Source organism: Cotesia glomerata, linkage group LG3 (genome assembly GCF_020080835.1).
Source record: "Cotesia glomerata isolate CgM1 linkage group LG3, MPM_Cglom_v2.3, whole genome shotgun sequence".
Classification (NCBI taxonomy): domain Eukaryota; kingdom Metazoa; phylum Arthropoda; class Insecta; order Hymenoptera; family Braconidae; genus Cotesia; species Cotesia glomerata.
Window position 1 is genome coordinate 1,809,437 of NC_058160.1, and position 23,314 is coordinate 1,832,750.

At 26.8% G+C, this 23,314-nt stretch overlaps 3 protein-coding genes across 4 annotated transcripts; 1 reads left to right on the forward strand and 2 right to left on the reverse strand.

Moving 5' to 3' along the window:
* Window positions 1-1,904: 1,904 nt before the first annotated feature.
* On the reverse strand, window positions 1,905-9,110 carry LOC123260420 (protein UXT homolog). Its single transcript, XM_044721511.1, has 2 exons — window positions 8,993-9,110; window positions 1,905-2,497 (listed from the first exon to the last, which is right to left on the reverse strand). Exon 2 carries the CDS (start codon window positions 2,495-2,497, stop codon window positions 2,060-2,062), a length of 438 nt encoding a protein of 145 aa, XP_044577446.1. The 5' UTR covers window positions 8,993-9,110; the 3' UTR covers window positions 1,905-2,059.
* Window positions 9,111-11,809: 2,699 nt separating this feature from the next.
* LOC123260658 (glycine--tRNA ligase) lies at window positions 11,810-17,530 on the reverse strand. Of its 2 annotated transcripts, XM_044721889.1 has the most exons (3): window positions 17,457-17,530; window positions 17,181-17,363; window positions 11,810-13,834 (listed from the first exon to the last, which is right to left on the reverse strand). In XM_044721889.1, the coding sequence occupies exons 1-3, from the start codon at window positions 17,517-17,519 to the stop codon at window positions 11,855-11,857; spliced, it is 2,226 nt and encodes a 741-aa protein (XP_044577824.1). In that variant the 5' UTR covers window positions 17,520-17,530; the 3' UTR covers window positions 11,810-11,854. The 2 variants fall into 2 exon arrangements, with proteins under 2 accessions (XP_044577824.1, XP_044577826.1); XM_044721891.1 differs by lacking the exon at window positions 17,457-17,530 and having other exon boundaries at window positions 17,181-17,450.
* A 2,457-nt stretch (window positions 17,531-19,987) lies between these two features.
* On the forward strand, window positions 19,988-21,844 carry LOC123260659 (nuclear speckle splicing regulatory protein 1). The gene is made up of 2 exons (XM_044721892.1): window positions 19,988-20,156; window positions 20,662-21,844. Exons 1-2 carry the CDS (start codon window positions 20,137-20,139, stop codon window positions 21,785-21,787), a joined length of 1,146 nt encoding a protein of 381 aa, XP_044577827.1. The 5' UTR covers window positions 19,988-20,136; the 3' UTR covers window positions 21,788-21,844.
* The last annotated feature ends 1,470 nt before the right edge of the window (window positions 21,845-23,314 follow it).

The following is a 23,314-nucleotide window of genomic DNA, read 5'->3' on the forward strand; positions in this document are numbered from 1 at the left end:
CACTCTACTCATATCTGTCAATAAAATATTTATGACTATTGACACCATGCACCTCACGCTTTTTTTAAAATAAAATACATTTTTTTTATTTACACTATTATTAATTTATATTTATTGAAATTTTTAACACTATTCTTAATTTAAATTTATTTTTTATTTTTTAGTTTGGTTTTCTATAAAAAGCGTGTTTTTAGTTTTTTTAAACTATTATTTATTTTTAAAACAATTTATATCATCCTAAAAATTTCTTTAATTTAATTATTTTGCATTATTTCTTGTATATAGTTATGACTCAATAACTTTATATCACAATTTAAAAAGTCTGACAATATCATTATGATTTTATGCAGATATGATCATTATTAAATTTTGAATTCAATTCAACATCATTATGATTTCATAATGAAATTATGTTAATATCATCATGGAGATACTATCCTAACGAATTTCCAACAGTAATAAATAATTTTTTTCTTGAATTATGAATAAAAGGCAACAATATCATAATGAATTTGAAAGTTCAGCCTGATTCTCTCGTGAGTTTACGCAGATACTATTATGACTTCAGTATGAAATTATGCGTTTGTCACTAGGGATTGGTCACGAATCTCCATGTGACCGATCCGTGTAGATCAAATTTTATAATAAAACGTAATCAAATTACTAGAAATTTTCTTTCTCTAACAAGAAAAATAAAAATTTTATAATCTAGTTAAAAAAAAAAATCGTTTCCATAATAAGTCTTTTACTAATTACAGGTTTCAAATGTATTGAGATGGCTTTTATATGAATCTCATATTAGTGTCAAAATATGAGATTCATTATGAGCGTCATAATGATATCATATCATTTTTACACGGGTTTTGTTCAATTATTTAAAATTCTCAACTAATACAAATTTTCTAAATAATTTTTTAAAATTTATTTTTTAGAAGAAAATAAAAAATTCAATTTTTTATGAAATTAAAAAAAATTGACAATATCTGATGTTTAATTTGAAATTGACAATTTTTTCAATTAATTAAAAATTGACAATGTCTAAAATTTATGAAAATTTATTAAGATAATTTTCTACTAAGTTATTTTTTCCAAGAATTTAAAAAATGATACTAAACTCAGAAGACATTAAGAAAATTTTTTTCATTAATTAAATTAAAATTTAAAAAAATATTTTTTTAAAAATTGCACGTAAAGTTTTACAAAATTTTTTTAATGAAAAAAATCCTAATAATTATCAGATGTCTGCTAATTTAAGTGTCATTATAAAAATAATTGCCTGATTTTTAGTATTAAAATTTATATTGTCTGAATTTCTAACAATAATAAGATAAAAGACCCAGTTATTGACACTAGCAAGTTATTTTAATTAAAAAAAAATAAATCAACACTAATAAATTAATAAATATATTGTTTGAATTATAAATTTTAAGATAATTGATTTTTTGAGAACATTTTATTTTTTTAATTAGAATAAAATTGCAAGTGTCAAACAACTAGGCCAGTGTCAATAACTGGGTCTTTTACCTTAATCAAAAAATTTTTTTATAATTATAATTCATCAAGTATGAAATTTATGTTAATTAATTAACTAGAAAATTTTTTTCTAGAAACAATACATAATTTAATTTATGAAACTGAAATTAAATAGACATTTTACAATTTTTTAGATTTTTATAACAATTTGATTATAATGAAAAAAATTTAACAAAAAAATTCCACATGTAGAAATTTAAAAAAATTCCAAGTGCAAATTTTAAAAAACATTTTTTCTATAATAATATATCTGCTATAAAAATTTTAATAATTTTTAAATGTTTGCTAATTTTAGTGCAATTTTTTTTTAATTATTAAAGGCAAGTTTTTGTTCAATTATTTAAAATCCTTAAATAAGTAAATTTTCTAAATGATTTTTTACAATTTATTTGTTACAAAAAAAAAATAAAATAAAAATTTTATTTACATTAGAATAAGAGTATTGATTGCTCAATTAATTGTAGTTATAATTATTATTAGAATGGATTTATTTACAAGAGATCAGGTGAAAATAGGTCCCTGAATGTCATTTGAAACCTTGCAAATTTCTCATGCCCATCAACAGTAACTTAATGTGAGCATTAGTTTTAGCGATTTCTTTACGCAAGTTACTAATTTGCATCTCCAGCAACTTGACCCGGACATTAATAAGCACCACAGCTTCATCCAAGTTGAACTCTACGAAATAACCCAAGCCGACGTCTAGGAAAATTTTAGAGGCATCTTCAACAGTAGCTTGAATAAAAAAATTGTTCCCTAAATCAACCTGGGTCTTGAATCCACTTTCATTGCACTCGGTACTTTTTAACGTCGTGATGACACTTTTCAGCTGGATGAATTCTGCAAGCTCAGTGTTCTTAACATCCAACTTTTCTTCAAATTTTTTTAAGTCACTTTTCAATACTTCGTTTATGAATTTTTCAAATTTTACTATCTTTTTTGATAAATCTTCATTCATAGCCATCTAATTAATAGAAAAATAAAAATTTTTATTAATATTTTATAATTAAACTAGCCGAAATTAATCTTAAAAATTTTTATAATTTATTAAATTAGATAATTATTACAAAAAAATTGAAATAATAAATTTTAAAAATTATACGTGCAATTTTGTAAAAGTATTTTTTTAATTGTAATTTAATTGATGAAAAAAATGAATTTTTATATCATAGAAGTTGACAAACAATAGAAATTTTTTTTTTGTATCAATGAAATTATTAATAAAAAAAGTTTAATTAAAAAATTCCACTTGCAATAATTAAAAAAAATTGTTAGTGAAATTTTTATGAAAATTTTTTTTTAGTGTAATTGGTTAGTTATTTTATGAAAATTAATTTAGCAGTTACTTGATAATTTGTAGAATTTTTGTAACAAATAAATTATGTCAAAAAAATTTGGAAAAAAAATTGACATTTAGAAATTTAAGAAAATTAAATATGGAATTTTTTAAAAATAATTTTTTGGAGTAAATTTATTTGTTAAAAATAATTTATAAAATAATCAAATGACTGCTCACATAAATATCATAATATTTTAGGATACTCAAAATTCATGTAAATTAATTTAGCAGATATTTGATAATTTAAGTAATTTTTATAACAAATAAATTATAAAAAAAAAATTATTAAAAAAATTGGCATGTAAAGATTAAAAAAAAAAGTAAAAATGCAATTTTTTTTAAATAATTTTTTGGAACAAATTTTTTTGTTAAATAAAATTAAAAAATTGTGAAGTGACTGCTTATTTTAATGTCATTTAAAATTTGTTTTCAGGTTACCGGCTATTTTATATAGGGTAAGTGTGGGTATTACTGCAGTTTTTTTCGCAAGTCTCACTTCGAAAGTATTTTTATAAAATTTTCTCAAGATAATAATAACTTTTTTTTTTTTTAAACAAAAGTTTAATTCATTATTAACCCAAAATAAAATCAACAATGAGAGAAACAAATATTTTCGTTAAATAATAAGCATTTAAAAAGAAGTCTAAATGCATGTATTACTGCAGGTCTTAAAGTAGCTTGCTCCTATTACTGCAACTGATCCAGTTACTGCGTACCTATTACTGCAGAACGGCTATATTTTAGGATTTACTTAAAAATCAACAAAAACTTATCAAAAAGAAAATTTATTAGTTTAATGTAATAACAAGAATTCTTCATAATCTAAATCCGAACAAAAACAGTTTCACTGTAAAAAAAATCGCGCCAAGTCCACGTTCATAAGACTATTAAGAAAAAAAATTTTTATTTCTTTACAAAAAGATATAAAATAAAAAATTAAAAAATCCAAGTAACCGATATGGTTGTATATGATTTTTGGACATTAAAAAAAATTTTGTTGTAAATTTAAAAATTAAAAGAAACAATTTTGGAACGTATTTAGTGTGCGTGGTTACGAAATATTTCACTTTTTATGAAATTCCTAAAATCTATCTACTAGGACTTTTAAAAAAAATTGAAGTACACAATGACGCACACCAAGTACGTTCCAAAATTGTTTCTTTTAATTTTTAAATTTACAACAAAATTTTTTTTAATGTCCAAAAATCATATACAACCATATCGGTTACTTGGATTTTTTAATTTTTTATTTTATATCTTTTTGTAAAGAAATAAAAATTTTTTTTCTTAATAGTCTTATGAACGTGGACTATTTCAGTATTTTTTGTAATCCTAATATAAAATTGAGATGAAATGTATGTGGCATCAAACTATTCGTAACGTGATTGGTCGAATATATCATAAGCATGAAAATATATGCAAATGCTATAGTCAGGCGCGCGCTTGCGCGCGCAAATTCAAATTCTAGTCCCATAATAAAATTGAGATGAAATGTATGTGAAACCAATTTATTCGTGATGTGATTGGTTGAAAATATTTATTCTCATTCTGATTGGTTGAAAGTGAATATAATATACATAAACTACACATAAATATATCATGACCATAAATATGAGGCGCGCGCAAATTTGAATTCTAGTCCTAATATAAAATTGAGATGAAATGTATGTGGCATCAAACTATTCGTAACGTGATTGGTCGAATATATCATAAGCATGAAAATATATGCAAATGCTATAGTCAGGCGCGCTTGCGCGCGGAAATTCAAATTCTAGTTATAATAAAAATTGACAATTTTAATTTAATACATTTCCGGTGGCAAATTATCCCCTTTAACAGGCAAGACCATCTTTTTCTCGCTTTGCTCTCAAGGAGCTCAACGGAACTATCTCTGTCGCACTTCCAACAGCAGAGCAATTGCAGTTTCGATTGGTTTCACGAAACGAATGAAATTTTTGAAAAAAATGCTTTGTGGTGAAATAGTTTATTAAATTATCTATTATCTCTAAAAACGTTTTTTCAAAATTTCCATTCGTTTCGCTAAGCCGATTGAAACTGCAATCACTGGTCTCGGCTGTTAAGCTATAGTTCATGTAAAAGTTATTCTTGCGCCGACTGGCGTGTGTAATTGCAAGCTGTCAAATATCTTTTTTTTACTGTAGTTTTCCATCTATTATAAGATTAGCATGTATCCTTATATTATTTAGTCTCTGGCCGTCCGCTTTGGGACGGCCTCTTTTACCCAGATTCCGATTACACAGATGGCGCTATTACCCAGATCCCTTTGACACATATCCCGATTACGCAGATTGTGATTAAACAGATTTTCTATTACACAGATTACTTATTACTCAGATAACCGATTACACAGAAAATCTTTAACGCAGATCCCGATGACGCAGATAATTTAAATTTTTAAATGATAAATGCCTAAATAAAGCCAAGCACTAAAAGTGCCTGAAATTTTTAAATTGCCGCCATCAAAACATGCCGGATGAGCATGTAATCTAGCTATTGGTTGAATTTAAGGTAAAAGGTGTGCACGGAGCGCTTTATTGAAGTATCTACAGTGTATATGTGTAAAATCCCGCGTTGGTTGAATTTTTTATTAGATACTTGATATAATGAATCAACAAATGAATCAACAAAATTACAGGTTAAAGATTAGAGCTATATAGGTAAGTAAACATATTTATTATTTATATTAAAAGTTCGGGTTTGAAGTTTAAATATAATTAGTTCAATTACCCCCAAGCGGGGATGAATCGAACCATTTGACGCGTTTGCATAAATTAATCATTTAAGAATCAATGTTGTTTATTGACTAATTTATGGATCGATAATTAGAGAAGACATAATAAATTACCATTCCAAGAAAAAAAAAAATACTATTTAGTTTTAATTCGAATAATAAAAAATTGATGAAAATTTTTGGGTTCAATTGACCCCCTTCTCCCCTACTTTGAATTAAAAATTTTATAGATTATAATCTTTATATATTAAGAAATATATAAAATCAATAGTAATTAATAAATTTAAAAACTATTAAAAATAATACAAATATTTATTAAAAAAAAGTAAAGTTATATATATATATTAATATATATCCTAATATAAAATTGAGATGAAATGTATGTGGCATCAAACTATTCGTAACGTGATTGGTCGAATATATCATAAGCATGAAAATATATGCAAATGCTATAGTCAGGCGCGCGCTTGCGCGCGCAAATTCAAATTCTAGTTATATATTAAAAGATATATTGAAATATATAAAGAAAATGTACATAAGTGAACATATGTAAAAATTAAAATAGGACCAAATATAAGAACGAATCAGGGTAAATTTTTTCGATTTGAAAATCCCTCGTATAATAATTGGATCGATTTATGTATTATTTTGAGCTCTCCGAGCTTGGAGAGATAGCTTTTCTATGTTTCTTCGAGCTCAAAAGTCTAAAAATTATACTATCTCATCAAAAACGATCCGAAAAGAAATGTTATGTGAACTCATGCAAAATTATGTAAATTTATGTGGAAAAAACACTTGAACGAATTGATTGAAATTATGTGAAATTATGTGAAGTTATCTCTTGAACGAATCGACTGAAATTATGTGAAATTATGTGAAATTATGTGAAATTATGTGAAATTATGTGCAGGAAACACTTTTCGGTTTTCTTTCGTTCATGATTTCTCTTGAACGAATCGACTGAAATTATGTGAAATTATGTGAAATTATGTGAAGTTATGTGCAGAAAACACTTTTCGGTTTTCTTTCGTTTATGATATCTCTTGAACGAATTGACTGCACTGATAGAAGGATTTATTTGTATTAAATAATATTTGTTAATAGCTAACAAATCATTTATTAGAGACCATTTTTTAATGTTAAATAAATATTTCTTAGTATTCAAAATGATTTGTTTGTATTCAATAAATCTGATATTCATTTATTAAGTATTAATAAATCTTTTTAAATACTAAGAAATATTTGTTAAGGCCTAACAAATGGCTTCTAATAAATGATTTGTTAAATAGCAACAAATCTTTTAACTATAAACAAATCTATTAGTGTGAAGTTATGTGAAATTAAATTCTATGTCAAAAGTATAGAAAAGACTATCTCTTTGAGCTTGGAGAGCTCAAAATAAGACATAAGTTGTTTTTGAGCTCGAAGAGCAATTATTAGTGCAATTTTAAGCGCCTAGGTATGTAAGTGGCGGGAAGTTGCAGGGATGGCCTTCAGGGTCAACCGTTTGTCTAATTTTTTTTTTTCTCGGAATGCTAATTTATTATGTCTTCTCTAATTATCGATCCATAAATTAGTCAATAAACAACATTGATTCTTAAATGATTAATTTATGCAAACGCGTCAAATGGTTCGATTCATCCCCGCTTGGGGGTAATTGAACTAATTATATTTAAACTTCAAACCCGAACTTTTAATATAAATAATAAATATGTTTACTTACCTATATAGCTCTAATCTTTAACCTGTAATTTTGTTGATTCATTATATCAAGTATCTAATAAAAAATTCAACCAACGCGGGATTTTACACATATACACTGTAGATACTTCAATAAAGCGCTCCGTGCACACCTTTAACCTTAAATTCAACCAATAGCTAGATTACATGCTCATCCGGCATGTTTTGATGGCGGCAATTTAAAAATTTCAGGCACTTTTAGTGCTTGGCTTTATTATGGCATTTATCATTTAAAAATTTAAATTATCTGCGTCATCGGGATCTGCGTTAAAGATTTTCTGTGTAATCGGTTATCTGAGTAATAAGTAATCTGTGTAATAGAAAATCTGTTTAATCACAATCTGCGTAATCGGGATATGTGTCAAAGGGATCTGGGTAATAGCGCCATCTGTGTAATCGGAATCTGGGTAAAAGAGGCCGTCCCTCCGGTTTTTACATAAGAAAAAAGTTAAAATCTAAAAATCTGGGTCGCTATAGTTTGTGCTGATTATTTTTAATAATTTTAAAAAGAAATTATAAAGATAATTGATAATAATCAAGTAATACACGTAATAAAAAGCATGAACTACTATTATAAAATATCATATAAAAAAAAAATCAAAATAAATTTGAAAAAAAATTTGTAACCTCAAAAAACCGTTCTGCTTACGGTATATACACACTCGGTAGTCTGGCTTGAGAACGGAACTTGGCGCCAGACTCTATCGAGTCTGTTGATAATAAGTAACACAGCCTTAACGTATTATTAATTGACCAGAATTGGTAAATTTTAATTGATGTAATCTTACAATCTACTGATTATTGCTTTCCTGGTGGACTTGCCTCGACTTCTTATTTTTTTGTTTATTAACTTTTGATTTTTTATTAATTTTATCCATAGTTTATTTTTCACTTCGAGACAACTTGATTCACGCACTTATTTAGAAATTAGAATAGCCGTGTTTACATCCGCAGTAATAGGTACAGACATATACAAATAGATGCGCTTCTATTACTGCAGTCGACTGAGAAAATTGCAGTAATACACGCACATGCGGTTTTTCGGTACCAATTACTGCATGCTTAATTAAATAAATTTTACTGATAAAAATGTAATTTTTATTAATTATTTGATTCTAAAAAAGGGTTATCTAACTTCTAAATGTAAAAAATATATTAATTAGGTCATTTATATAAAGAAAAAGACTTTTTACGACCAGCTCTTTTTACACTGAAACTCTTAAAAAAGATAAAATTATTCACTTCTGTGACTACTTAATTTTTATTAATTAATAACAAATTGAAAAATTGTCATACATATAAAATCACTATGCAGTTATTTTCCAAAAGGTTTAAATTAACAGAAATAATTTTTTTTTAATCAAAAAAGTCATAACCCATTTATTGATAATTAAAACAAGAAAATCTGCAGTAATACCTACACCTGCAGTGTTGGTAATACCCACACTTACCTTAATATAATTTTTTCTGAAAGTAATAAAAACTTTTAAACATTTGTTGATTTTTGAATAATTTTTCGCCTTTGATTTATTTGAAAAATTCAACAAGTTGTCTTTTACTTTCAGTATTATTTATTATTTTGACACTTTCTTAACATATTTATATTGAGTCAAAAAATAATTACGTACCTTTTATTAAATTATACAGTAAATAATAACTATTAATTTTTTTACTGTTGTAATAATAAGTAATAAACAAAACAACACTTGAGCCGCATGTAACTTAAATGAAAAATGTAAACAATGTGTTAAAAATGTGGAATGGCTAGTGACACTCTCTGACGTGATCAGAATGCTAACTTCACGGAAAATGATTAAAAATTTTTTAAATATAAGACAGAGTAAGGTAAAAGCCCCAATTATTGACGGGGGTCTAAATATTGACACCCTAAATTATTTTTAAATATATTAAATTATCTGTAATAAGAATAACGATCAAATAAATTTTTATTAAATTCTAATTAATTAAAAAATTGAAAAAAATCACATTCAGTTCAAAATATTAAATATTAATTATTAAAAAAAAAATAAAGTTACCACCAGTTCATCAAATCAGCTTACGAGCGTCTATTTTCTTAACAACTTTGGTTAGAAAAGCATTTTTTTTAACTGCCGAGTTTAAATTAATTTTTTCATGTAATTATATGATCTATTTTTTTTTTAATTAACAATATATGAAATATTTATAAAATTAAATAATCGAAATTAATTGTATGCTTTATGATATTTAAATAATGGGAGTCAATAACTAGTTCATAATTTTTATGGTGAATCCCATATTGACAGCCAGTCGACAGCGCTATGACGCCTTTTTTTTTTAAGTATAAAATACGTTATATACGCGATTATATTCAAGGCTTTTAACTGTCAAATAACTCGGCGTGTTTTAGTGTTAAATAAGTTTTTAAATAAATTGTTATATTTTTCATAATAATTATTCATTCATAGAAATTATTATTAATTAACTTTAATAATCCTAATATAAAATTGAGATGAAATGTATGTTGCATCAAACTATTCGTAACGTGATTGGTCGAATATATCATAAGCATGAAAATATATGCAAATGCTATAGTCAGGCGCGCACTTGCGCGCGCAAATTCAAATTCTAGTATTGATTACTTTATATCAAGTTTTTGATAAATAACAATATAACCAAATGATTCGACGCATGTGCAGTAAGGGCGTCAATAATTGGGGTTACGGTACGTCAATAATTAGATCAATCAGTTTTTTAACCCGTCAACTAGAATTGAATTTTGCGCGCACAAGCGCACGCCTGAGTATAGCATTTGTCTATATTTTCATGCTTATGATATATTCGACCAATCATGTTACGAATAGTTTGATGCCACATACATTTCATCTCAATTTTATTATGAGACTAGAATTCAAATTTGCGCGCGCAAGCGCGCGCCTCATATTTATGGTCATGATATATTTATGTGTAGTTTATGTATATTATATTCACTTTCAACCAATCAGAATGAGAATAAATATTTTCAACCAATCACATTACGAATAAATTTGTTTCACATACATTTCATCTCAATTTTATTATGGGATAATTGGTGTATCCAGATCATATATTTAATTATTTAAAATTAATTAGTAAATATCACTGATTATCATTTTAAAAAAAGAAATTGATTAGTTAAAACATTACTGAAGACATTACCACAAACAAAATTCATCGATATTTATATTTGATTGCTTAAAAAAAATGAAATCACAACTTTGTCTCTTATAGCGTCAATAACTGGGGCTTTTACCTTACCGAAGGATGCATCTAAAAAAGATTTCATGTAAGCATTTATTAAATTATCAAAAAAAGTGAGCAATAAATTATAATTTTTATATGATTTTTTAATTATTACAAACATTTATCTGTAAGTATTTACGCGGTAAATTTCAATTTTAACTTTTACTATTTTTTTTTTTTTTTTAAATTTTTTACAAGAAAAATTTATGACATTAAATTTAGCAGTCCCTTAACAATTTTTAATTTTATTTAACAAAAAAATGTGTCCCACAAAATCATTTTTCAAAAATTGCATTTTTTATTTTTTAAAATTTTCAAATGTCAATTTTTTTTGCCATAATTTATTTTTTTATAGAATTTTGAAAATTATTAAATATATGCTAAATTAATTTTCAGGAAAAATTTATTTAAAAAATTTCATCTTTAAAATCTCTAAAAAATTATCCATGTATTTTTTTAAAAATAATTTTCTAGAACTGATTTTTTTTTCAGGAAAAATAAAAAAATTATTATCAGCTAATTTCAGCATTATAAAAAATTAAATAAATAAATTTAATAAAACCACTAATTATTTTATAGTCACAGGAGTCAATATTTAATTAGAAAACATTTTTAAAAAATATATTTAATTCAGTAAAAGCTTCGGTCATTTAAAAAAATTTTCACATTAATTTTAATTAAATAAAAATCTTAAAAATAAAAAATTAAAAATAGTCAATAATTACCTTCATAAATTCCGACTTAAAAATAAAAAAAACTAACAATTAAATCCCTAAAAAAAAAAAAATTAAATACTCCCAAGTAAATTAAATCAACGATTTTTATTATTAAAAAATCTTACAAAAAATCGACCAAAAACAAGCTTGAAAAATAGCCTAATAAAAAAATATCCAATTTAAATTTAAATTTTAACTTAAAAATAAAAAAACCAACAATTAGATCCCTACAAACAAAAAAATAAAATCCCTCCAAATAAATTAAAACTACGAATTTTATTATTAAAAAATCTTACAAAAAATTCGTCCAAAGAAAATCTTCAAAAATAGCCTAATAAAAAAGTATCGAATTTAAATTTAAATTTTGACTTAAAAATAAAAAAACCAACACTTAGATCCTTACAAAAAAAAAATACTTCCAAGTAAATTAAAACTACGACTTTTATTATTAAAAAATCTTACAAAAAATTCGAACAAAAAAATTGTTTGATAAAAAAATATCCACTTTAAATTTTATTCATGTGATTCCTGCTGTTCAAACTTAGGATACTTCTCTTGAGCCTCTTTCCAAGTAGTCTTCTCATTAGCAAGATCCCTAACAACCCCAGGAAGCTCATCCAGCGGAACCCTTAACTGCTGCATACTATCGCGCTCCCTCAGCGTCGCAGTATGCGGAGTCTTCAACGTATCAAAATCAATAGTAATCCCAAAAGGAATAGCAATCTCATCAGTGCGAGCATACCTTCTCCCAATGCTCCCAGAAGAGTCATCAACCTTATAAGAAACCTCAACCTCATCCAACCCTTCCGCCAGTTTATTAACAAAAGGCACAAACTCCGCGTTTCCACTCAGCGGCAAAACCGAGCACTTGAGCGGAGCAACAACCGGCGGCAAGCTGATATAATTCCGCTGCTCATCCCCATCCCTCTTTTTAAAATTCTGCTCAAAGATCGCGTACATAATCCTCCCGATCCCAAAAGAGGGTTCAATAACACTCGGAGTGATGTCTTCTACATGCACATTCTTTTGGTACCTTTTCACCGAAACCATCTCTTTGGTCACCCAGACACTGCTGCCATCAGCCAGTGTAACCTCGTACTTACCCTCAGTCTCCAGAGTCTTCTCCAGTCCCTCCAGCTGTTCTTCCTCCAAGCTCCCAATGAATTCAAGGACTTCCTTAGCTTTGTTCCTCAAAGTCTTCCCAATAATCCCTCTATTGGGAGTAGCTTCGCAGATATCAATCGTTTTGGGCTCCGGCAATTTTTTCTCAGCGACTAACTTGACTCCAGTGGCTCTGGTGTGTTGAGTCAGGTCGTAGGCTGACCTGTCAGCGCACCCGACGCATTCAATCCACCCATAAGAGGTCAGACACTCAGCGTCCCAACAATCGCAAGCGTAATGAGCCATTTCATTGCTCATGTGCTGACGGAACCGCAGTTTTTTCGGATCAACTCCGACTTTTACTAAAAATTGTTGGATCCTTGCAAGAAAATACCCCAGAGTTTCATTTTCTACCAAGCCAGAGGCAACAGCGCTGCCTATTGTCCGAGTTTCGGCGCTTTTTCCGTCCATTTGGTTGCAAGCGGAGTAAAGAATTAATTCAGTGTCTTTAATCGCGTCGAATTTAGGGTGAGATTTGTCCTTAGGATCGCAAAAATGCTCAATTTCAGCCATCGTAAACTCTCGGACTCTAATTAATCCGGACCGAGGCGAAATCTCGTTACGAAAAGCCTTCCCGATTTGCGCGGCAGCGAACGGAAGCTTTTCTTGATTGAATTCTAGCAGACGTTTGAAGTTCACAAAAATTCCTTGAGCAGTTTCCGGTCTTAAGAAGCCTTTTATTGCCCCGGAAGGCCCGATCTGGACTCCGAACATTAAATTGAAGTCTATTGGCTCGGTCAGGTCATTTCCGGTAATCGGTGACTTCATTTCAAATTTTTTGACCACAGCTGCCATCTCCTCTTTGGTCATCCCGTCGAGTTTTACAACGATGTCCTGACACTCTGCTCGGGTTTCTTCGGAAGTCTTTTTGTCCGCTGCTACTTTTTCCAGGTGGGCTTTGATCAGGTGGTCCAGGCGGAAGCACTCGCCGTTCTTTGTGTCTTTGACCATCAGGTCGGCGAATCTGTCCACGTGGCCGGAGGCCTTCAAGACTGGCTCCAGGGTTAAGATGGATCCTTCCACTTCGAGCATCTTCTCCTTCTGGACGAAAAAACTGCGCCAGAAGGAGAGCAGGTTTGATTTAAAGGCGCAGCCCATTGGACCGAAGTCGTATTGACCCGTGATCCCTCCGTAGATCGCGAATGATTGATCGTAGAAGAAGCGGCGCTTTAAGAGGTCTTCCATACGGGCCCGGTCGAAGGTGTGCGCGTCTGATGCTAGGGATAATTCTTTTTCTTCGAGGAGTTTTTTACGGAGCTTCAATTCTGCTACCGCTTTTTTGACGTCGAGTTCGGGCGCGCCATCGGATTTAAGCTTGCGGACCAGGTCTCCCTGGAAATTTATTTTTTTTTTTGGTAAAATTTTGTTTTTTTATTAAAATTAAGGAAGTTCGAGCGTAACTAATGAGTCAAAATAATTAAAAATGTTTTTTTTAATTTTAGTCTTCCCAATATTCGTAAAAATTCTTTATTTCAATTTAAAATAATTTAAACAATTTAATAATTGATGATTTTTACTTATTTAATAAAGTAAAGTAATAAAATGACTTTGGTATTTATTACTTGCCGGAATAAATAAACAGATTTGGCAATAGCGCGCTTGATTATACCCATAACAGAGACGTGGATGAGTGTGTCAGTTAAATTAAACATTTCTCTCTCTGTAACTATATTTCTATCCTTTTCTTTTTTCTCAGCTGTTGACGCGATGTTTTCAAATCTTTATTCGAATAAATAGCTGACGATAAACGAGTTACAAACATAAAATTTGACTTTAAATATTTCAAAAATTATATCGGTAATGTATTATTAGTAGATTTCATAGAAATCTAACTATTGCATTGGTCTTCATCACGGAACTTTTGAAAAATTTTGCTATATTTCGACTGAGCTCGTCAAGCGGATTCAGAAAATGCATATGGTTCAAAAGTTTATATATATATATATATATACGATATAATCGGCATTGTCTCTTCTCTAACTTCCGTAATTCTATACGGATCTCAATAAAACGTAACATACTTATTCTTAGGACGATTTCCGAGGTTAAATTCTAAGATGAGTCAAATCTGTCGATTAGTTTAGAAATGAGAGCAATTCAAAAATTTTCAAAAATCGCAAAAAATTTTCACTTTTACCTTATTTCTGTGCAATAACAATGGAACGCGACATCCTATCGGATTTCTGTAAATTGCATTTGAAAGCTTACTCTCTAAACATGAATTAGTGAAAATTCACTGGAATAAGTGAATATTCTGGTTTCAAAGTGGTTCAATTGGCACTTAGAATTAGTGAATATTCACTTATTCCAGTGAATTTTCACTAATTCATGTTTAGAGAGTATTTAATAAGCTTCAATTTGTGTACTTATTTATTTCTCCAAATTAAATAGTTTAGGAATAATAATAGCAATTCAAAAATTTTCAAAAATCGCAAAAATTTTCGCTTAATTTTCGTGCAATTACAATTGAACGCGATATCTTATCAAAATTCTATAAATGGCATCTGAAAGCTTATTAAATAAGCTTTAATTTGTGTACCTCATTATCAGTCTAGGCCAAAAATCACCTGCTTTCTCAGACAGATTTAATGAAATTTTACTTTTGCATTCGTTTTGACGTCTTTGTTGTTTAATCAAACAGAAATTTATTATTTTTTTTTTTTCGTATGTAACCCTAGTAGTATTTTTATTATTCACCATGAAATCTACTTCCATTTCGGCTGCCGAATGGCCTTTTTTATTAAATTATAAATTAATCTAATTACGTTATGTATTATATTACACTTCTATCATTGATTATGATGTTTACATTCTTATTGAAACTTAGCTTAACAGTTAGTAGTAAGTAACAGTAAGTAGTATTTTCTCCTCAGAGCTATTTGATATTAAGTGAAAATTGTTGATAAATAAATGACAAATAAATAAATATAAAATTAATAAACCTATCAGTCTGGCTGATTATACTACATACTCTCAGTATCTGGCAAACTAGCATCACCAAGAATTCAACAATGTAAGCTTATCATAATCATCTCTAAGAATGAGTAACTATCTTTGGTTTCTATTACTTTATTTTTTGTTTTATTTTTTTCTTTCCTTTAGCTTCTGGTAAAAACATTGAATACACTGATTAATTAATTAATTTAAGGGAATAATTAGCATTTAAGAATTAAAGCTTTGGTTTATATAGAGACATTGTATATTATATTATATAATATTGTTCATACTCTGTTACTATCTTCAACTCTGTATTTATTGAGTAACCCTGTTATTGGCCCTCTGGACTGTTGGGTTTAAATAAAAGAAATAAATAAATTGTTTTTATATTTTGCAATAATCCAAGTTTCTTGTCTATAGTTTTTTATCCGTTAAAGTTGGGAGGAAAATATTTAAAAAAATAATTAATAAGAGCCCGTGTATAAGGAGATAAAATATTTGATTTTTAAAATTTAATATCTAAGTAACTAAACGGTGAATCTTTTTTAAATTTTGGGATTAGATAAATTACGTATTTATTTATACGTACATTTAATTTCAAAGCTCAAAGTTGGAAATTATTTTTTTGCATTAGATTCGCTCGAACCTCCTTAATAGCCTCTTAAAAAGGGCAATTTCATTTCATCTTGTAATAACTACTCTTAGAGATATTTTTTTTTTACTATGCTAATAATTTAAACTTATAAAGTAAATGAAATTAATTTAATTTATTTTAATTGAAATTTAATTCTATTGAAATGTTAATACTTTTTTTTTATTTTCTTTTTTCACCCATAACTAAATTTAATTTATGTAAATCTAATGAATAAAGCCGATTGGCGTTTGGATAAATAAATAAATAAATAAAATAAAAAATTTGTTTTTTTTTTTTTTTTAAAGAAATTTATATTAAAATAACAAATCAAAAATATTTGGAATTTAATAAAGATTTTTTTTTATTTTTACAATTTTTTTATTAATTTATTTTACTAATTTAATTGCTATAAAATTGTAAAAAAATTTCTCAGTATCATCTCATGTTTTTACACACATGTTAAAATTTAATGATACTAAGAGACATTTTTGATATCTTTTAAAAATTTTTTGATTAGTAAATTATAATTAAAATTTATTTACCAGATATTTAAAAATTTTTTTACCAAATAAATTATGGTAAAAAAATTGACGTGTAGAAATTAAAAATGCAATTTTTTAAAAATATTTTTTCGGAACAAATTTGTTTTATCAATTAAAATTAAAAAATGGTCAAGTACTTGCTAATCCTTAATGTCATTAAATTATAACAAAAAAAGTATTATACTCAAATTAGCAAACGTTTAAAAATGATTGATTTTTTTGAATCAATAAAAATTATAAGTAAAAAAATATTTTTAAAAAATTGCATTTAAAATTTTACAAATTTTCTACATGTCAAATTTTTTCTTTTAAGTTTCTTTAAATAATTTTTATCAATAAAAAAATTATAAATGCAATTTTTTTTTAATAATTTTCGAGACCTATAAAATAAAATAAAATTTTCTATCAAAAGGACAAATCCAAAAATGTTGAGCTCATGTTTACAAGCATGTAAAAATTTGTGTATATATTGAAAACTGGTTATATTATAATTAATAATTAATAATTAAGTATAGCACGTGGAAACTCACATGTCCATATGGAATAGTATTGAAAGTTCTGTTACCTGTTCTTTGACATTAGCTCTTAGCGGTGCTAAAACCTCTTCTATTTTCGGATCAGTCATGTCGAGAGGAAAGTTCAATTTCACGGCTCGAAATTTCTTATTAGATCCCCAGTTGGATTGTTGTGCAAATCGACAAAAACTTGTGCGAAATTCTCGTTTTAAGTTGCAGTTGTTAGACCTTATCTGCGTCAATAAAAATTTGGTTAATACTCGAATGCCGTGAAAGTGAAAACTCATTTAGGTTAATGTACACTCGATTTATACACAGTGAAACACATCCAAGCCGCATGTTCTAACTTTAAGTGTGTGTAAATGTAAACCATACTTACTTACACACATAAAATTCCTGGATGATACTGAAGTTAGCTGTCAGCTGTCAATTTTTAAAACTTTCATAACTAATCAATTGCAATAAAATAAATAATAGTTTAAAAAAACTAAAAACACGCTTTTTATAGAAAACCAAACTAAAAAATAGAAAATAAATTTAAATTAAGAATAGTGTTAAAAATTTCAATAAATATAAATTAATAATAGTGTAAATAAAAAAAATGTATTTTATTTTAAAAAATAAATAATAGTTTAAAAAAACTAAAAACACGCTTTTTATAGAAAACCAAACTAAAAAATAGAAAATAAATTTAAATTAAGAATAGTGTTAAAAATTTCAATAAATATAAATTAATAATAGTGTAAATAAAAAAAATGTATCCTAATATATATTATATCCTAATAATATCCTAATATAAAATTGAGATGAAATGTATGTGGCATCAAACTATTCGTAACGTGATTGGTCGAATATATCATAAGCATGAAAATATATGCAAATTCTATAGTCAGGCGCGCGCTTGCGCGCGCAAATTCAAATTCTAGTTTTATTTTAAAAAAAGCGTGAGGTGCATGGTGTCAATAGTCCTAATATAAAATCCACTCTTATAATTGAGATGAAAAATATGAAAATATATCATGTAAGCAAACTATTAGTAACGTGATTGGTCAAATATGGTCAAATATATCATAATCATGAAAATATAGATAATATCATACTAACAATCACACGCGCGCTTGCGCGCGCAACGTATACTAGTCCTATCCTAATATAAAATTGAGATGAAATGTATGTGGCATCAAACTATTCGTAACGTGATTGGTCGAATATATCATAAGTCCTAATATAAAATTGAGATGAAATATATGTGGCATCAAACTATTCGTAACGTGATTGGTCGAATATATCATAAGCATGAAAATATATGCAAATGCTATAGTCAGGCGCGCGCTTGCGCGCGCAAATTCAAATTCTAGTTTTATTTTAAAAAAAGCGTGAGGTGCATGGTGTCAATAGTTATAAATATTTTATTGACAGATATGAGTAGAGTGATTATCATTTTGATAATATCTTAAAAAGCACCCCACGCTTTTTTTAAAATAAAATACATTTTTTTTATTTACACTATTATTAATTTATATTTATTGAAATTTTTAACACTATTCTTAATTTAAATTTATTTTCTATTTTTTAGTTTGGTTTTCTATAAAAAGCGTGTTTTTAGTTTTTTTAAACTATTATTTATTTTTTACTTTTTAGTTTGGTTTATTTATAAAAGCGTGATTTTTTAGTTTTTTTAAACTATTATTTGTTGATTATCAAAAATATTCAGGCGCGCAAATTACCCACGGAGAGTTACATACTGACATACTGACATACTGACATACAAGTCAAGCTAATAAAAAATAATTATTTATAAATATTATAAATACGGGGAATCAGAGTTCGATTTCGGAGAGCGAGCCTGAGAAACGGCTACCAGAACCAAGAAAGGCCGCAGGCGCGCAGATTACCCACGGAGAGTTACTGACATACTGACAAACTGACATACAAGTGAAGCTAATATAAAGCGTGTAAAAATGGTTCTAAAAATTTTCACTTGTAATTTTTATTAATTTTCACATATGGAATTTTTTTAAATATAATTTAATTGCTATAAAATTCTAAAAAAATATTTAATATCTGTCAACTTCAGTGTTATAATTTTTGGAGTGAATATCGACTGAAAATTTTTATGGATGATGCAATTTATTATGAAAATTAATTAAGCAGATATTTAATAACTTTAAGAATTTTTGATGACATACAAGTTAGCTGTCACTTGACATTTTTTTAATGTTATTTAACAAAAATATTTTTTCCAAAAAATTATTTTTATAAAAATGCATTTTTTATTTCTTTTAATTTCTAAATATCACTTTTTTTTCTTACCTTTTTTTTTGGCTATAGTTTATATGTTAATAAATTTTGAAAATGATTAAATTTGTGCTAAATTAATTTTCATGAATTTTGGTGACAAATAAATAATGGCAAAAGAATTGACATGTAAAAATTTCAAAAAATTAAAAATGCAAATTTTTCAGGCTATTTAACAATAATAATTATTTTTATTTTCATGATTTTATTATTCATTATTTTTATACCAAAGGAACAATAAATAATAATAATTATAACTTTGCTATTTTATTAGATTCAAAATTTTTGGATGACATTAAAGACAATTTTTTAATTTTATTAAACAAAAAAATTTATTTCAAAAAATTATTTTTAAAAAATTGCATTTTTTATTTCTACATCTCAATTTTTTTGCCATAATTTATTTTTTATGAAATTCTTAAAATTATTAAATGTGTGTTAAATTAATTTTCATAATTTTTGGTCTTTTCACTTTAACGACCTCTAGCGGTTTGTTTAGAAAGTTCGTGACAAAATAAAAAATGGAGTTATGTATCAACTCTTGGCATTGAATGACAATCAGCTGATTAGTTCACAAGTTGTTTATATGTTTAGATTTTTAATCTATACTTTGTTATTGTTTTAAAATCTTAAAACATTTAATAAAAAATACAATAATTTGACTTTTAAAAATTATTAAAAAGAAGAATATCAATTCTTTGAGTTACAATGAATCCAAATAACAGAAAGTAAGTTTTTAAATTTTATTAATTGTCATTGTAAATAAAATCAACTGACATCTAACCATTCTTCGGTTTTTTTTCTTTTAACAAATCAATTATGACTAAAAAAATAAATATATCAATTGTAATTTATTAAAATTTCTATGATACTGAAATTAGCCAACTGTCAATTTTTTTTATTTTTATAAAAAATTAATTACAATAAAAAAAAATAGTTACAAAAATTTTTAATGTCTTGGAATTTTCTACACTTAGAATTTTCCTCACATTAATTTATTTATTGAAAAAACTCTTAGAAGTCAGTTGATGTCTGTTAATTTCAGTATCATTTATTAAACTATAATATATATAGATAATAATTAAATATACCGGATAATTCTTAATATTGTAAAATAAATAATTACAATTTTTTTCTAAATTAATTAATTTAAGAAACAATTAATTTACTCAAAAATAAATTTAAAAAATGTTACTTTAAGTTTTATTGTAATTAATTATTTTTTTTTATTAGGTACGGTCTTGATGTCCAAAAAAAAGAACTATCAGCTCCAAAATCCGGGAACGTTTTTGGAGATGAAGATTCCGATGAAGAAGCAATCGGAGCAAATTGGGTTGGAAAAACGATAAAAGCAGAAGCTGAGAAAAATCGTAGTAAAAAACAGACTAAATTAAATGTCCAGAGAGCATTAGAGGTTGACCCGACGATTTTTCAGTACGACGAAATTTACGACGACATGTCATCGTCGAAAAAAGTTAAAGAAGTGAGTGCTAAAAAGCAAGACTTGAAGCCCAAGTACATTCACAATTTAAAAGAAGCTGCTGAAAAACGAAAAAGAGAAAACGAGTGCAGAATCGAGAGAAAGGTGCAAAAGGAGCGTGAAGCTGAGGGAGATATGTACAAAGACAAAGAAGTTTTTGTTACAGAAACTCATCGTCGTAATTTAGAGAAGATGATGCAGTTGCATGAAGATGAAGAAAGGATGGATAGGCTGGAAGCTATCGCAGATGTTACTAAACAGCCTGATATATCTGGATTTTACCGTCACTTATATTCCCAGACTATTGATAAGAAACCGATAAAAGAAGAAAAAGACAGCGCTGCTGAAGAACGAGCTGATACTTCTGAGTCGGCTGTAAATATTGACAGAGACGAAGATCTCTCTGTCGATTCAGACTCTTCTGAACGCTCTCAGTCTAATTCAGAGTCGGGTTCTGAAAAAAGTGGTGGCAGTAAGAAGCTAGAGCCGAAGAAAAGCTTCGCTAAGCGCAAGCGACAGTACAGGAGCAGGAATGTTGAGGATTCTGAAGATGAAAGTGAGATTAAGGGTAAAGTTAAAAAGTCTGAGAAGAAAAAACCTAGAGCTGAAGCTGAGGATCAAACTGATGCTGAAGATGAAGCTGAAGCTGAATCTCAGATTGAAGAAAAAAAAGATGAGGTTGAGAAAGATTCTGTTGAAGAAAAAGGAACGGATGATTCCAAAAAGGATGAAGTTAAAGTTGAAGAGGAGAAAATTCTTGAAGTTGTTAAAGAAGAAAAACCTAAAGTTTCTATTTGGGAAAAGAGGACAGTTGGAGATGTCTTTGATGCTGCTTTGCAGAGATATTACACGCGCAAAGCACTTCGTATGTCTAGTTAATTTATTAAGGAAGTTCGAGCGTAACTAATGAGTCAAAACAGTGTTAAAATTTTTTTTTAATTTTAGTTTTCCTAATATCCGTCGAAATTCTTTATTTTAATTTAAAATAATATAAACAATTTAATAATTGATAATTTTTACTTATTTAATAAAGTAAAGTAATAAAATTACTTTGGTATTTATTACTTGCCGGAATAAATAAACAGATTTGGCAACAGTGCGCTTGATTATACCCATAACTGAGACGTGGATGAGTGTGTCAGTTAAACATTTCTCTCTCTGTAACTATATTTCTATCCTTTTCTTTTTTCTCAGCTGTCGACGCGATGTTGTCAAATCTTTATTCGAATAAATAGCTGACGATAAACGAGTTACAAACATAAAATTTGACTTTAAATATTTCAAAAATTATATCGGTAATGTATTATTATTAAATTGTTTTTATATTTTGCAATAATCCAAGTTTCTTGTGTATAGTTTTTTATCCGTTAAAGTTGGGAGGTTAATATTTAAAAAAATAATTAAAGTCTCGACAAAAGTTTGTCCGCCATAAGAGCCCGTGTATAAGGAGATAAAATATATGATTTTTAAAATTTAATATCTAAGTAACTAAACGGTGAATCTTTTTTAAATTTCGGGATTAGATAAATTACGTATTTATTTATACGTACATTTAATTTCAAAGCTCAAAGTTGGAAATTATTTTTTACATTAGATTCGCTCGAACTTCCTTAAGTAATTTTATTTATGTAATAATAATAAATAATTTTTAAGGCGGTATGTTGAGATTTAATTTTTTGACGGGTTTTAATTTTTAAAAACTACTGATTAAATTATTTTGAATATGATTGATAATTTATTTATTTAAAAATTTTCAGATAATTTTTAAATAAAGATTATGAATCGTGATAAAAATTTTTTTTTTTTTTTAATATATTAAAAAATCATATTCATTATATAGTCTATATTAAATGATTAACTATTAGTCATCAGATTTATGTATGAAATTAATTAATTAAACTTCAGAATATTTTTATGAAATTTAATTCATAATACTAAAGTTAGCTGACGTTTTTAATTTTTTAATTTTTTTTAATAATTAAATTAGAACAAAAAAAATTTTTTTAAAAATTGCACTTACAGTTTTTAAAGTTTTTTACAAATTAAATTTTTTTATTATTTTTTTGTAGTAATTTTTTCAATAAAAAAAATTCTATAAATTTTTAAATGTCGGCTAACTTAATTTTCATAATTAATTCAGCCGATATTTGATAATTTTTTAGAATTTTTATAACAAATAAATTATGGCAAAAAAAATTGACATGTAGAAATTTGAAAAAATAAAAATGCAATTTTTTAAAAATAATTTTTTGGAGCAAATTTGTTTGTTGAATAAAATTAAAAAATATTAAAGTAACTGCTAACTTTAATGTCATATTATTTTGGATCAAATACCAGATGTTAAATATTATGACACTAAAGTCAGACACTTGACAATTTTTTGATTTTTTTGTAAAATAAACTAGC